General features: G+C 36.3%; 1 protein-coding gene across 1 annotated transcript in view; it reads right to left on the bottom strand.

The window, feature by feature from the left end:
* ADAM7 (ADAM metallopeptidase domain 7) overlaps nt 1-9999 on the bottom strand; it is a 59270-nt gene extending 49271 nt beyond the window's left edge. Inside the window, exons 1-4 of the mRNA XM_088837714.1 lie at nt 9918-9999; nt 8373-8476; nt 4701-4777; nt 1068-1146 (exon numbers count right to left, since the gene is read on the bottom strand). Coding sequence (XP_088693840.1) covers nt 1068-1146; nt 4701-4777; nt 8373-8476; nt 9918-9999 — 342 coding nt within the window. The remainder of the gene's footprint in view (nt 1-1067; nt 1147-4700; nt 4778-8372; nt 8477-9917) is intronic.
* Between the last annotated feature and the right edge of the window lie 5414 nt (nt 10000-15413).

Here is a 15413-nt window from a genome sequence, read left to right as displayed (position 1 = left end):
CCTCTCTGCTTCAATCAGTTGGTATCTTTATTACTTCCTCCTTGGGGCTCCATTCATGGTGATTCCACCAGATAACTTCCCTTTCCATCAATTCCTTCTGTTCAGTTCCTGTCTGTGTGTGACAATTTCTATGGCCCTAGACCTCAGACCCTCACAGACTAATATCCACTCCCTTTGTAGAAGAATGTAATCCAACTTTCTTACTGTTCTATTTTGCAAAGAGTACATGATGACTTAGATTTCATAGCTAATAACTGCCTTAAATAGAGGTGATATGGTTTAAAAAGTATTCATTTGATAGAAGAGAATAAAGTCATCCTTGGCTAGAAGGCTGCACTGGGCATCTTCTGGAATGGAAAATAAATATAAAAACAGAACTTGTATCCACTGAAATAATACTGTAATAAGTGAACCGAAACTCATTTGGAGATTGAAAGAGAGGACTCAGTGTTGGAGCATCAGAAGGACTGGGCAAGGGGATTTGATTCACATAAGAGTCAAATAGATGGAGGTTTTAAAATTGTTCATATCTTTAAGTTTTATCCTTTAGCTTAACTACTACTCCATCAGGGTACCTCATACTTCTTTGGTGTCCTGCTTTACCCTTCCTCCAGACTTAATACCACTTTGGGTACAGAGAAACCAATAAGATACATTAGCAGTCGTTGATTTGCTTGTTAGGTAGTGATCAGCCGCCTTTAGCATTCAGAGGATCATAACTTCTATTCTAGGATCATTCATGATGGTAGTCAATGCAAGATTAATTTCTTTTTTTAAAATTTTATACTTTATTTATTTTCCACACTCTTTGACCAGAATTAGTGGGAGGAGCAAGTGAACAGTAGTGCTTAGAAGCTCTCATGAGTTGATAGAACCACATTAACTCTTCAGTTTAAAAAAATTTTTTTAAGTTATTTATGATTATTATTTTTTAACTAACACTTCCCGCAACTTTCTGATTCTGATGTAACACTTTCTGCAACTACTTGTAAAGCTAGAATGGTTTCAAAATTATGCAAGGAAATAATATTTTCAAAGAAGAGACAGAGGAAGGTCCTGTAAGATACCGTGATCTGAGGATGTTTGGTGATTTCCTCTCCTTTTGTGGAGTAGTACGTCTCACTGTAATTTAAGGCTAAAAGCTCCCTGGAAAAGAGGACAGGGAGATAGTGAGATTCATTTATTCTAATAAGTGAACAGATAAAGCCTATTATGTGAGAGAGATGCCTCTAGGCTGCTTTCAATTCTCAGCAAGATCCTCTTATGCTAAAGATAAGCAAAATCAATCCCAGTCACATGAGAAGACTGTCTATCTGGATTTCAGGGTGTGGTACAGGCAGCAAAAGGAACAGGAAAAGATCCTGGCAGTTCTAAAACTGCATCATTTTGAGAAGAACCTAGGAAAAATATTATCTAAAGAAAAATCTCTTGCCTTAAGTGCCAAAATTAATGCAAAATATCTGTGATATTATATGTCATATATATATAGTATATATTTTATCAAAATATATACCTGTTGGGTTAATGCTCATTAAGATATATGTATCATGTACTTATGATACATGGACTTAAAAATGATTGCAGTTTTTACATTTTATAAAAAATTATACAATATTCCCTGTGACTCAGCTGGTAAAGAAGGTAAAGAATCCGCCTGCAATGTGGGAGACCTGGGTTCAATCCCAGGGTTAGGAAGATCCCCTGGAGAAGGGAAAGGCTACCCTCTCCAATATTCTGGCCTGGAGAATTCCATGTCCATGGGGTCGCAAAGAGTCAGACACAGCTAAGAGACTTTCACTTCACTTTCATACAATATTAACTGTAAATATATATTTTAATCTCTAAAACAAAAACTTTAAAGCAGAGAGATATTGCTAAAAAGACAATAGATAAACAAAAAGCTAGTAGATAAAGTGAAAAAGAAGTCAAATAATTCAAAGATCCAAAGAAGAGTAGAAAAAGAAAGCCAGAGAAACAAAAATAGAGACAAACAGAAATTAAATATTAAATACAATCATATCATTCATTCATAACATTATAATGTATCATTTATCACATTAAATATTAATGGCTTAAACTTTCCAATTAGAAATCAGACTTTCCAATTAGAAATAGTGTCAGAAATCACTAAAAGGCAGCAACCAACCACTTGCAATCTTACAGGAGACACATTTTACATGTTAAAGCACAGGTAAGTTGAAGAAAATGTATGAAAAACCGTACATTATGGAAACAGTAAACATGTGAAGACAGAGCTGCTGCTGCTGCTGCTGCTAAGTCACTTCAGTCGTGTCTGACTGTGTGACCCCATAGACGGCAGCCCACCAGGCTCCCCCATCCCTGGGATTCTCCAGGCAAAAACACTGGAGTGGGTTGCCATTTCCTTCTCCAATGTGTGAAAGTGAAAAGTGAAAGTGAAATCGCTCAGTCGTGTCCGACCCCTAGCAACCCATGGACTGCAGCCCACCAGGCTCCTCCATCCTTAACATCAGGTAAGATACACTTACCAGCAAGAGTGACATTTTATAATGACATAATGAGAAAAGAGTCAGTCCACCATAAAGAAAAAAACAATAATAAACATGTATGAATCTAACTGCTAAGCTTCAGAATACATGAAGCAATTATTTTAAAAATCCAAAGGATAAAAATTCCAAATCATAATTGAATGTTTTAATACTCACCCCTTGGCAACTGAGAGAGCAAATAAAAGAGTAATGTAAGTAAAAATAAAAGATCTAAATAATTCTATCAACCTAGAACTCTTCATCCAGTATCTGAAAAATATTTTTTTTTCCCAGGGGCATAGGGTATGTTGAACAAGTTAGAACATAGATTTGGCTATAAAACAAATTACAATAAATTTTTATTAAAAAAAATGATATCATACAAATCTTGACAAAGGTTATACCATAAACTATCAGATATTGGTATCAAACAAATAACACACTCTTAAGTAATCCATGAGTCAAAGAAGAAATCTCAAAAGAAATTAGAAAATATTTTGAAAGGAATGATAATAAAAATAAAACATGTCAAGGTTTTTTAGATGCATCTAAATTAATACTTGAAGGAAATATTACGGTTTTAAATATTTTAAATACTTATGACAGAAAAGTTGAAATGTTTCTATAAAAAGAGAAAAGTAAACCCTAGATAAGTAGAAAAATTAAATAATAAAAATAATAGATGGATTTTGTGAAATAAATAGATAAGAGCAATAATGAACAAATCCAAATTTCGGCTATTTGAAAAGATGAACTAATTGATAAACCTCTTCAGATTTGTCAAGAGAAAAGGATGGAGAACTCAGATTACCAACATTAGAAATTATAAAAGTGTTATCAGATACTATAGACATTAAAAGAATAATAACAGAATATTATAAAAACTACTTTATACCAAAAATTTGACATCTTACATGAATGTACATTTTCCATGTGAATTACAATTTTAAACTGATACAAAGTGAAGTAAAAACTTTGAATAACCCTTTCTGAATAAAATTGAATTTGTAATAATAAAACCACTCCCCAACACACATACAAATCCTCAAGGCAGAGGTACTTTCATTCATGAATTCCATCAAGCATTCTAAAACTGACATCTTTTGGGAAATACAGGAAGAGAGACTATTTCCTAACTCATTTTTGAGGCCAACATAATGTTAACATAAAAATGTGACAAACATCACAAAAAGGTAGAAATGCTTAATAATATTCATCATTAACATGGTTTCAAAAACCTTTAACAAAATCTAAGCGAACTGAATACAGCAAAGAGGGCTTTATCACAAGGATGCAAGTATGTTTTAACATTCAAATGTCAATAAGTATAAATTACCATGTGGACATTTCGATGGACGCAGAGGTTAACATTTTCAGAACTTTTGGGAACTAAAAAAGAACTTTGAGGAAAGGCACATAGAAATTTCTCAATAAAGGTTAGCTTCCTTCCATCCTGAGGATGTTAGAATATGCAGATTTTGAACAAATTATCAATATAAGTATATATATATATATATACATACTTATATATAATATAAGTATGTTATTAGGTTCATAATATTTTTAGCTAATAGGCCAGAGTCTCAAGTATTCAGTGGAGTTATCCTTATATTTTATTCAACATTTGACAATTCTTCATGATTTCAATGTTTGAGGCTGGGAGGAAGAGCTATTGTGTGTAGGACCAACAGAAAAGAAAGAAGTGGAAATTAAACAAAAGCAGCAGTAACAGTTGTGAAGAGAGCTAATGAAGAAAGCGTAATGCATTAGAATTATTTAAGGTACACAAAATAACTTGACAAACTAAATTCTTCCCATCCCTTAGAGTCCTCTCCAGCAGAATTCTATTTGTTGTCTATTTTCAATAATTTAGAAGTCACTTTAAAAAAATATAGTTTTCAAGTTTCTTTTGTTCCACTGATTCACAAAGCATTAATGCATGAGCTCTTACAGTGAGCATACTCCAGGTGCCCCAGATATGAAGTAATTTAGGAACAGGGGGCAGTGTATATAATTGTTGTTAAACATTGTTAAATTGTTGAAATGATACAAGCTTATTTTAGAAGAGTAAGAATTCAGATTACATATACAAAAGAAGGGCTTAAGGAATTCACTTTACCAGAAGTTTTTTACGAAAACTAAGATACTATAGACTAATGCATCTATAAGTTATTGAATTATCATAGAACTTACCTTGATTTTAGAAGGTGAATTATTAAGATTTTTCTATTTAGGTTTAGTTGATACAACAATTCTTCTTCATAAGCTTCCTGAAAAACAGTGTCCATCATGTGACTTAAATGTGTGCCCATTGAGTGTGTGTTGGTGTTGGGTAGAGGGGAAAATTACAGATCTTTCACAGTCTACCCAACAACCCGGAAGTCCTTTCAGGCAAAATAATAAATACTGATAAAGCTGAAGATCTATGAAAAATTTTGCTTTCAAGTTATTTTTTTAAGTTTTTTTTTAACGTAGACCATTTAAAAAATCTTTATTGAATTTATTACAATATTGCTTCTGCTATGTATTTTACTTTTTTTGGCCAAGGAGCCTGTGGGATCTTAGATCACCAGCCAGGGATCCAACCAGCCTCCCCAACCCCCACATTGGAAAGTGAAGTCCTAACCGCTGGACTGCCAGGAAAGTCCCCTCAAGTTATTTTTTTTTAATTTTATTTTATATTGGAGTATAGTTTTTTAAGTTTATTTATTTTAATTGCAGGATAATTGTCAAGTTATTTTTTTTTAATTTTGGTGGACTTTTTTCCAGTTATAAAATGAAATTAAATGAAAAAAAATGCATACTTTCCCTACTTTCCCCTTATTCAGAGGTATACAAGTTACTATATATCCTTATAGTTTTACTCCCCTAGATCTTCTGCTTATGTATTCTTAACAGTTGGTATACACTGTCCTATACTCTATATTGTCACATAAAAATAAATCATCACCATGAGCATTTCCTGTTCTAATATATCTTCTTTTACAGTATGTTTTTTTTTTTTTTTTTACTGGAAGACACAAAATGAACTTATTTAATCTACATCTATATTAGAAATTTCATTTGGGATATTCATTACAGTTAGAATTTCACTATCAACAATGTGGGGGGAAAAATGTAAAGCTTTTGGTAAATATTACCAGATAGCTTTGAATAAAAGAAGTTCAAAATTAGAATTTCAACAGAAATTTATATTGATTCTTGTTTCCTTGCCTTAGATGTTGTTGCTGATAAAAGTCTTTTGAATAATGAAATGATAAAGTTGTGATAAATTGTTCTTTTTGATTACTTTTGAAATTGATATTTTCCTTTTATTTGATACAACTTTTCAATTTATGTCTTTTTGTTGTTGTTTTCAGTCACTAAGTCGTGTCTGACTCTTTGTGACCCCATGGACTATAGCTTGTCAGGCTCCTCTGTCCATGGGATTGTCACTTCTTCTGAGGCTCCTCTAAATAGTGATAATTTTTCAGACTTCCCTTATTTCTGATGACCTGGACGGTTTTGAAGAGTACTGATCAAAAATACTGGTCAGGATTTTTGTGGGATGCCTGTCAGTTTAGGTTTATCTGATGTTTTTCTCATGTTTAGACTGGAGTTATGGAGAATTGATAGAAAACAACAAAATCAAGTATCATTTTTCATAGCATCATATCAGAAGAACATACTGCCAATATGACTTATTACTGATGTTAACCTGGACCATCTCACTGAGGCAACATTTTTCAGCTTTCTTCACTGTAAGTTATATATATATTTCTTTCTTCCATATTATTCTATCTACTCTTGGGAAGGAAGTCATGAAGCACAGCCCATGCTCAAAGGTGGGGTGCTATGCTCCACCTCCTGGGGAGGGGGTCGAATTTCTGCATCAAGTTTCTGATTCTTCTTTAAGAGAGATTTGTCTATTCTCCCTCATTAATTTCCTTGTTCAATCACTTTTTATGTAAATATGGACTCATGGATATTAACTGATAACTTTGTGTTATGGTCCAAAACCACGTTATTGACTTTGTTGCTCAAATTTTTCTTTTGGAAACTGGGAGATCCTTCTGTTGATCCCTCTGTTTTCTTGAAACGTTCCCATCAATGTGAGTTTGAGTTTGTTTGAGAACTTCCTCAATTTTTTCAGCTGCAAGATGCTCCAAACTCATATTTCCTGCCCTGTCCAGGCTATTTCGTAGGTTCATCCTGGAACTTTTCACCTTAGTCTGGATTAAGTCTTCAGATAATAGATACCAGAAGAGCCCACCAATTTTTGCACAATGGATAGTAGAAAGCAGGTTTTGACCTCTTGGCTGAGCACCAACGTCCAACCATTAAAAGGTTTGAGAAGATGAGGAAAGAATTGAAGATCAAGAGAAAAACTATTTTCAAGGAGATTATCAAAGAAAAAAATAGTTAGACTTTATTTCCATATGGCAGTAGATGGAGAGTTACTTTTTTAATCATCTCAAGCCATGGGAAAGAGGCCTTATGGGACCATTTGGAAAGTTGAACTGTGTCTTACTTGTGACCGAGAAACCTAAAAAGTGAGAGCCTGGAAGGCTGGCTCCTGTTATGGTGGAGGGAGAACAAGTCATTGCATTTGAAAGGTCTGCTTTCTCAAGGATTGCAGGGGCAAAGTGACAGTCAGGATGCTCCATGGGTCAAATGAAAATCCTAAGTCTCCAAATGGAAATACCTGATAATAAGTATCTAAAAACAGTCATTGACATGTATATGTATGGCTGAGTCACTTTACAGTTCACCTGAAACTATCACAACATTGTTTGTTAATCAGCTATACCCTAATACAAAATAAAAAAAATTTAAAAATTAAACAAAATGATTTAAAAATAAAAACTATCATTGAATGTCTTTGACTATGCAGTGTTGCTCAGTTGCTAAGTCATCTCCAGCTCTTTACAACCCCATGGACTGCAGCAAGCCAGGCTTCCCTGTCTCTTACCATCTCCAGAGTTTGCTCAAACTTATGTCCATTGAGTCAGTGATGACATCCAACCATCTCATCCTCTGTCATCCCCTTGTCCTGCCCTCAATCTTTCCCAGCATCAGTTTCTTTTCCAATGAGTCAGCTCTTCATATCAGGCAAAAGTATTGGGGCTTCAACTTCAGCATCAGTCCTTCCACTGAATATTCAGGGATGATTTCCTTTAGGATTGACTGGTTTTATCTCCTTGCTGTCCAAGGGACTCTCAAGAGTCTTCTCCAGCACCACAGTTTGAAAGCATCAGTTCTTTGGCACTCAGCCTTCTTTATAGTCTGAGCCACCAGAGAAGTCCTCTTTGACAATAGTGGGCATTGAAAAAAACCTAATTTTGAAGCTTCCTCCCCATTAGGAGTATTGTGCATTTTCTACATAAATATTTATTATTTTCGGGGTTAACGTTTTAAATGTTTTTAAATTTTAACACTTGAATTAAACACTCTTCTCAGCAGCAGGCCTATGTATTTCTGTGAAAGATGTTCAGCCATGCTGTAGAATCTGTGAGGTCAATAAACCTGCAGATCAGATCACTGGGAGAGCAAAATGCTCAAGGGTGACACTCCATGGCCACCAGCTCAGAATAAATGAGGCTGTCTTGGGTCAGCCTGGAAAAATGTTAGTGGAACTCCTCAGGTAAACCAGAGGATTTTAAATACTCCCCACCCACCAACAAACCTGAACTTTTTTTTTTGTTTGTTTTCTAATCCATTATGGGATTGGTTCCCCCCCCAACCCCCCAACCTCTACTCCACTCTCCACCCAAGCATATGTGTTAAGAGGAGTAAGAATCCTCAGAAAAGACAAGATACCGCATTTGTTTGCTTTCTTCATACCTGTGAAACAATGCATTTTATTTATTAAATCAAAGCCCATACCTGTATGTCATCCTCATGGATGTGCCAAACATCTCGCTTCTGAATCAGAGGAAGCCTTTTAGGATGAACCAGTTCTTGACCCTCTACTCCAAGGATGACCTTTTCTGAAAGGGAACATAGGTGGAGGGAGGGGGTGGGGGGGTAGATATATTTGACATTAACATTCATCTATGGTAACTGGATAACAGAATTATTCTCATGGAGTTCATTAGCTCCCAATTAGCAGCCAGGTAGAAGAGCATCCCCACTTTACAAGTATGGAGGTTGAGACTGATATTTCTAAGTTAGGAAACTATGGACTTCCCTGGTGGTTCAGACACTAAAGAATCTGCCTGCAATGTGATAGACCCAGGTTCAATCCCTGGGTTGAGAAGATTCCCTGGAGAAGGGAATGGCTACCCGCTCCAGTATTCTTGCCTGGAGAATTCCATTGGAAAGCAGGCAAACAGACTGGGGTCCTTCAGTTTCTTACATATTTTCACTTTATTCTGCAGGTGTGACCTTTGTCTTCTCCTGCCTGTCTCTGGATCCTGCCTCCTGTTCAAACCAGTCACTGCAATAGTTTGTTTCAAAGTAAATTACTGCTTTTATCTCTATGGGGCATTGTATTCGAAGTCAAACTCTCATAGCTACATATAAGACTTTCCCATGTGAAAGGGATTTTAGAAACTTTGAATCAGTGCTAAAATAATATCTATAATACCTATCAGATTGGTAATCATCTGTCAGGTGATCCCTGCCATCCTCACTACAGAGTGATGTAGAGGAAAGAGCATAGTCTTTTGGAATCTGTTCTTATTGGAGCCAGAGTTTTACTAGTTTATTAGCAGTATGACTATGAGTGGGGTTTCCCAAGTGCTGCAGTGGTAAAGACTGCATGCCAACGCAGGAGACACAAGAGATGTGGGTTTGATCTCTGGGTTAGGAAGATATCCTGGAGGAGGAAATGGCAACACACTCCATTTTTCTTGCCTGGGAAATGTCATGGACAGAGGAGCCTGGTGAGCTACAGTCTGGTTGCAAAGAGTTGGACATGACTGAGCAACTGAAGGCACGTAGACGGCCATGAGTAATGTGTTTAATCTCTCTGATCTACAGATATTAATCTCAGTTTTCTTACCGTTAAAGTGGAGATAATAAAGAACTTTAAGGGTGCTAATACACAAAGTGGCTAATGGCGAACATGTCTCAGTTCCAGTTCAGCTGTTCAGTCGTGTCCGATTCTTTGTGACTCCATGAGCTGCAACATACCAGGCTTCCCTGTCCATCACCAAGTCCCAGAGCTTGCTCAGACATGGTGTCTGCTGCCTTGCAGATATTCAATAAAATCCTTCTCACCATCTATCAGAGTATTTAAGATTAATACAGCATTTTATAGAACTATTGAATCTCAAGATTAACCATAATCTAGTCCAAATTCCATGCTATGTTCTCAGCAAAATAAGTGAATATTAATTTTTATCATTTACAATTTAAACTTGGTGACAAAAGAGATGTTGCCTCACAGCATACCAATAAAACTATCATAAAAAGATTAACACATACCTTTAACCTGAAAAATGAGTAAAATCATGAAACATAAACTCCCAGGAAACATTCTGAATGATTCTGGCAAACTGGGGCACATGTGTTTGAAAAAAGACGTGCACAGTTCTTGGTCCTTGCTGCCAAAGAGAGAGGATGAAGACCCTAGCAGATAGACAGGCAGTTTTGATCCAGCACAAGGAAGTGTTCTTTATCGTGTTACACAATTTGTGAGGTGCTTTAGGCTAAAACCTGGAGGGTGGACGTCACGAACTAATTAGAGGCAACCACTGAGATGGCGGTGGTGGAGGAAGTGGGCTGGACAGAGATCCCTATATTATACCTGTTATAAATATGACTCCAGATGTACTAAATTATTTTTAAAGTGAAAACATCACATTTGTCTTGGGAAAAATTACTGAAGCATGTTCATCTAAACTGTGATGGAAGAAAGTCATCTATGCTGAAAGCCACATGTAAGAACTGTCAAGGAAAATTTGATAAAATAAAGTAGGTAGAAATATTGAAAACTTTTTTTTTCTTAGCCAAATAAAGGCCTGGACCATGTAGGATGTGAGGATAATGATGTTTATGGTACTAAATGAAACACAAGATATGAATCCATATTTCATCCCCACCCTGATAAAAGAATCCAGAGAGTCACTAGGGTAAGAGGGAGAGATGAAGGGAAATAACTTTCCCTTTTCTCCCTGGTTTTATTAAGATATAATTGACAACAGATTAAGGTATACGTCGTACAGGTTTGACAGTATATTTTATGAAATGGTTCATGTCATATAGACACCAAACACCACCCCCCACTTTTTTCCTTTTGATGAGAACTCTAAAGATCTATTGTCTTAACAACTTTCAAATATACAACCTAGCCCTGTTCACTACAGTCATCATGTTGTACATTATATCTCTAGTACTTATTGGTCTGATAGCTAGGATAGATCACTTTCCTCCAAACTTATTTATGAAAACTCATTTATGCTATAAATCACAAATTGATTTCAAAAAAAGGCAAATAGAAACTCCAAAAATATATACAACATATATAATAAAATGTGAGGGCACAGATCCTGATAATATAGAACTCTTTCAAATCAATACAAAAAGAAAACATTAATGGGCAAATGTGCAAAGGACCTGTACAAACCCTTCTATATGCAGGTGTTCTCTCATTATATTAGAAGAGATATACCTTTGCAATATAACCCCATATCTGCTTGGGATTCTGTCCCTCCACTATCTCCATTATTGATTATCCCCATAATATTCCCAATAACTGAACCAGTCTACCATAACTGGAAATTTTCTCTTTTTATTTTGTATTGGGGTATAGCCAATTAACGGGCTTCCCTGGTGGTTCAGATGGTAAAGAAAATGCCTGCAATGCAGGAGACCCAGTTTCAATCCCTGGGTCAGGAAGATTCCCTGGAGAAGGGAATGTCTACCCACTCCAGTATTCTTGCCTGGAGAATCCCATGGATAGAGGAACCAGGCAGGCTACATTCCTGGGGTTGCAAAAGAGACATGACTGAGCAACTGAGCACACATATTAATATATTGAAGAGTTTGCTGCTGCTGCTGCTAAGTCGCTTCAGTTGTGTCCGACTCTGTGTGACGCCATAGACGGCAGCCCACCAGGCTCCCCCATCCCTGGGATTCTCCAGGCAAGAACACTGGAGTGGGTTGCCATTTTCTTCTCCAATGGGTGAAAGTGAAGCCACTCAGTCTCGTCCGACTGGTAGCGACCCCATGGACTGCAGCCTACCAGGTTCCTCCATCCATGGGATTTTCTAGGCAAGAGTACTGGAGTGGCTTGCCATTGCCTTCTCCGATTGAAGAGTTTAGATACTTGCTAATAGTAAGCACCCAATAAAAGCAGACTATAATTACGTAACTTAACTAGGAGGAGGTTTTATAATACAGTAAATAAAAGCGGACATTTAAATCCAAGCCACCTGGGTTCTGTTCTCAGCACTTATTTTTCCTGCCTACAAACCTTGGACAAGGTCTGACCTCTCCATACCTCAGTTTTCTTTTCTCCCCAAATGAGTATAACAACAGTATCTTGGGGGTTCTCTGTTGGTTCAAATGGTAAAGAATCTGTCTGCAATGCGGGAGACCTGGGTTCAATTCCTGGGTTGGGAAGATCCCCTAGAGGAGAGTAGAGTTAATAGCCAGGATTAAATAGGGTTAATTTAACTGAATCACTTAAAAGTGGTATCTGCTCCATATTAAAGGCTAGATAAGTAATGATTTTTTAAACAACTACATAAATGTTGAATTTTACTTTTATTATTTTTTCTGTACCGATTTTATCCACTTCTCATCTTCCTCTCCTTCCCTGAGACTCAGGAGCTCTGGCTTCCTTTCTTTACCCCACCATGCTGTTTTCTCCTATCCAAGAACCTCTGGATACACTTGTTTCTCTGCCTCTTTGTGGCCAGATTAATTCCTCATGCTTCAATTCTTAGTTCAAAGGTCACTCTCTCGAGAAAGACTTCTCTAACTTCAGGGTCTAGAACAAGCTTCTTGTTGAAACAAGATACCCTTTGCTTTTCTGAAAAGTTGTTAGTTTATCACAAATTTATTCATCCAATTGCTTATCTGTTTCCTGCAACAAAATATAACTTCCAGAAAGCAAACTCTGCTTGCTTTTTCTTACTCTGGAACAACAAATGTAGAAGTATCTTGCATATAAACAGTGTATTCAATATAAATTTGTTGAATGCAATAAAACTAATTTGCAATATGAGTAGGATCTGCTTCCATCTTCATGTGTTTCTCAAATTTTTGAACGTAATTGGAATAACTTTAAGTGATCACTTCTACTAGCAGAGTTTCTTTCAGGTCAATACAAGAGACAGTTGAAGACCAAAGGGCATACTTAATATATCTGACCTGTCATCAAACAAGTATTCATCCACATATCAGATGGAACTTACCAGCTTCATTCACAGTGATGGTTACAGAGAGCATTTTAAATTGGGTGATAGGTAGGAGCCATATTGAAGTTGCCTTTATTATAGTCAAAATAGAAAAAAAAAATTAAATACCAGTTGTGGAATCCTAATTACTTATGGTGTCATGTTAAATGATAAGGCTTAAAAGAATTTATCTGATGCCTTTAGCTATGGCTGAGCTAACTTTCCAGCATGTCTAAAATACTAGAGATGTGGCATTATCCACAATTAATCCAGATGAAGCAACCCAGAACTTTCAAAGAAGAAAAATTTTTGTAACTTAATCAGGCCCCATACTCAATAAGGGGAAAGCAGACATTACAATTTCTGCCTGACCCCATGTTCTTTTTATATGCTAGTGGCTTTTTGGACATAGAAACAAGCTTTATTTTCTCATAATCACTCTATAAACAAGGATTCAAACCTGAAGAATATTATACTTCAATGCTGAACCCTACCAAGTGATAGAGTAGGACAGTGAAATATTATAGCTAGTTTATATATTTTTTTCACTCTCAAGTCACAGCTTTCTGTTTTCAAAATAATAGCATCACTAAAGTATATAAAGCTTTAAAACAAACAAACAATTAACCCTGAAGCAGATTTCAGTGAAAGTGGCTCTGGGAAGTCCAATTATCATGCAAAAGCAGATTTAAAGGATTAAACAAATATGAGAATATTCTGTTTCCTCCTTATTTCTCTGCTGCAAATTTGTGGAGCAACCTCTCATAGGAGGTTCTCAAATCTACTCCTATCTTGGCTTCAGTGAGGGGTTTGGAGGTTGTAGATTCTTTTTTTTTTTTTTTTAATATTTCAATGATTTTTATTTAGTTTTTTGGCTGCGTCATATGGCTTGTGGGATCTTAGTTCCCTGACTAGGGATTGAACGCATGTCCCCTGCATTGAAAGCATGGAGTCCTAACCACTGGACCACCAAGGAAATCCTGAGATTTTAGATTCTTGTGTCCAATCCTTATGGTTGCTAGGGTCAATCCTTTAAGTCCAGCAGGAATGTGTGTCTCAGGGGCCTCCCAGCTTTGATAAGCGCGTGTCTGCTTTCTCCCTTTGACCTCCCTCACAGTCCACATACCCCTTCAGGTTTCCTCTTGAGCTTCCTTCTCCCTTTCTTCTCCTCAGTCATGCCCCCTCTCTCTGAGTTAGCAACTTAGAGAGCAAGTCCTCAACCCTTCTTAAAGACAGAGTGAATTCACAATCGTGGAGGCCCAGGAAGAGTGACAGATCATAAAGAATATACTCTAAGTCAGAAACAAGAGGCGGTCCACTACGCAGACTTAAACAGCTTATTCTCTTCTGTCCTTTGCAAAGAGAAGCATGGAAAAGGGGGCAATAAATTAAGTGAATAAAGAAAATCTTATCCAAATTACGATAGAAATGGCAAAAACTAAACACAGAAATACTGGATGAAAGATTAGCATTTTCTATCTGACTTTAAAAGAAATATCATTATAAAGTACTCCAAAGTCACATTCTTTAAAGGGAACTTGCAATTCTTTTTGTAGAAGCTAATTTTAGCCCATTAATTGTGTTTCCAGCGCATTGAAAAGAACACTAGATTCAAAATAAGGAACTCTGTGTTCACCTGTGAGTAATTATTCTTTCTTTGGCAAATCATTTATTTGCTTGGCCCCATTGCTTCATGTATAAGTTAGGGATATTAGATTGTTTGATCTCTAAGATCTTTCTTTTTTTTTTTAACATCAGGGTGCTATGTTTCCATGCTCTTACTGAATTTTCTCTTTCCTTTTCTAAGATGTCTTCATTGTAAGTAGAAATTTTGACTTGTTAGAATAACGACAGATTTGGATTATTTTTTCTCACTATCATTTTATGTTGTTGTTCGCTCTCCAAGTCATATCTCTGCAGCTCCATGGACTGCAGCAGGCCAGGCTTCCCTGTCCTTCACCGTCTCCCAGAGTTTGCTCAAACTCATGTCCACCGAGTCAGTGATGCCATCCAACCTTCTCATCCTGTGTCACCCCCTTCTCCTCTTGTCCTCAATCTTTCTCAGGATCAGGGTATTTTCCAGTGAATCCTACTGTCTATAAATAGATATACACAGTAAATGTCATGATATAGATGCCACAAGAGCGATAAAAATATTGACTTACTTTGCCTTGCGAAAAAAAGTTATTTCTGGGGAGTAGCAGATCCTGAGTAAAAAGAGTGCATAGACATTTCACCCTTTAATTCTGATAATCAAATTACTTAGCTAATGACATTGAACAAATTACTTAATATTCCTAGAGTTTTGGTTTCTTCATGGCAAATTAAAGATAATAGTGCTTCCTACACCAGATCACTGTGTAGATTAAGTTAGATCATTAATGACAGTACTAATACATAGCACACATATTACTCTCAATTTTGTTGAAGGGTTGACATTATTCCTCACCTTCAATTTAACTCTACTTCATAACAACTTTAGGAAATACATTAACATCAGCGAGGTCAAAATGTTTAAACAACATAGACTTAAAGTCAATGGGTGACAAGGTATGAAATGAAATGTAATGAAGTTTTC

This window comes from Moschus berezovskii, chromosome 7 (assembly GCF_049115385.1).
Source record: "Moschus berezovskii isolate FMDL1 chromosome 7, NW_MosBer_1.0, whole genome shotgun sequence".
Taxonomy (NCBI): Eukaryota; Metazoa; Chordata; class Mammalia; order Artiodactyla; family Moschidae; genus Moschus; species Moschus berezovskii.
Note: the sequence above shows the minus strand (reverse complement) of the source record. Positions and strands in the feature narration are given on the sequence as shown.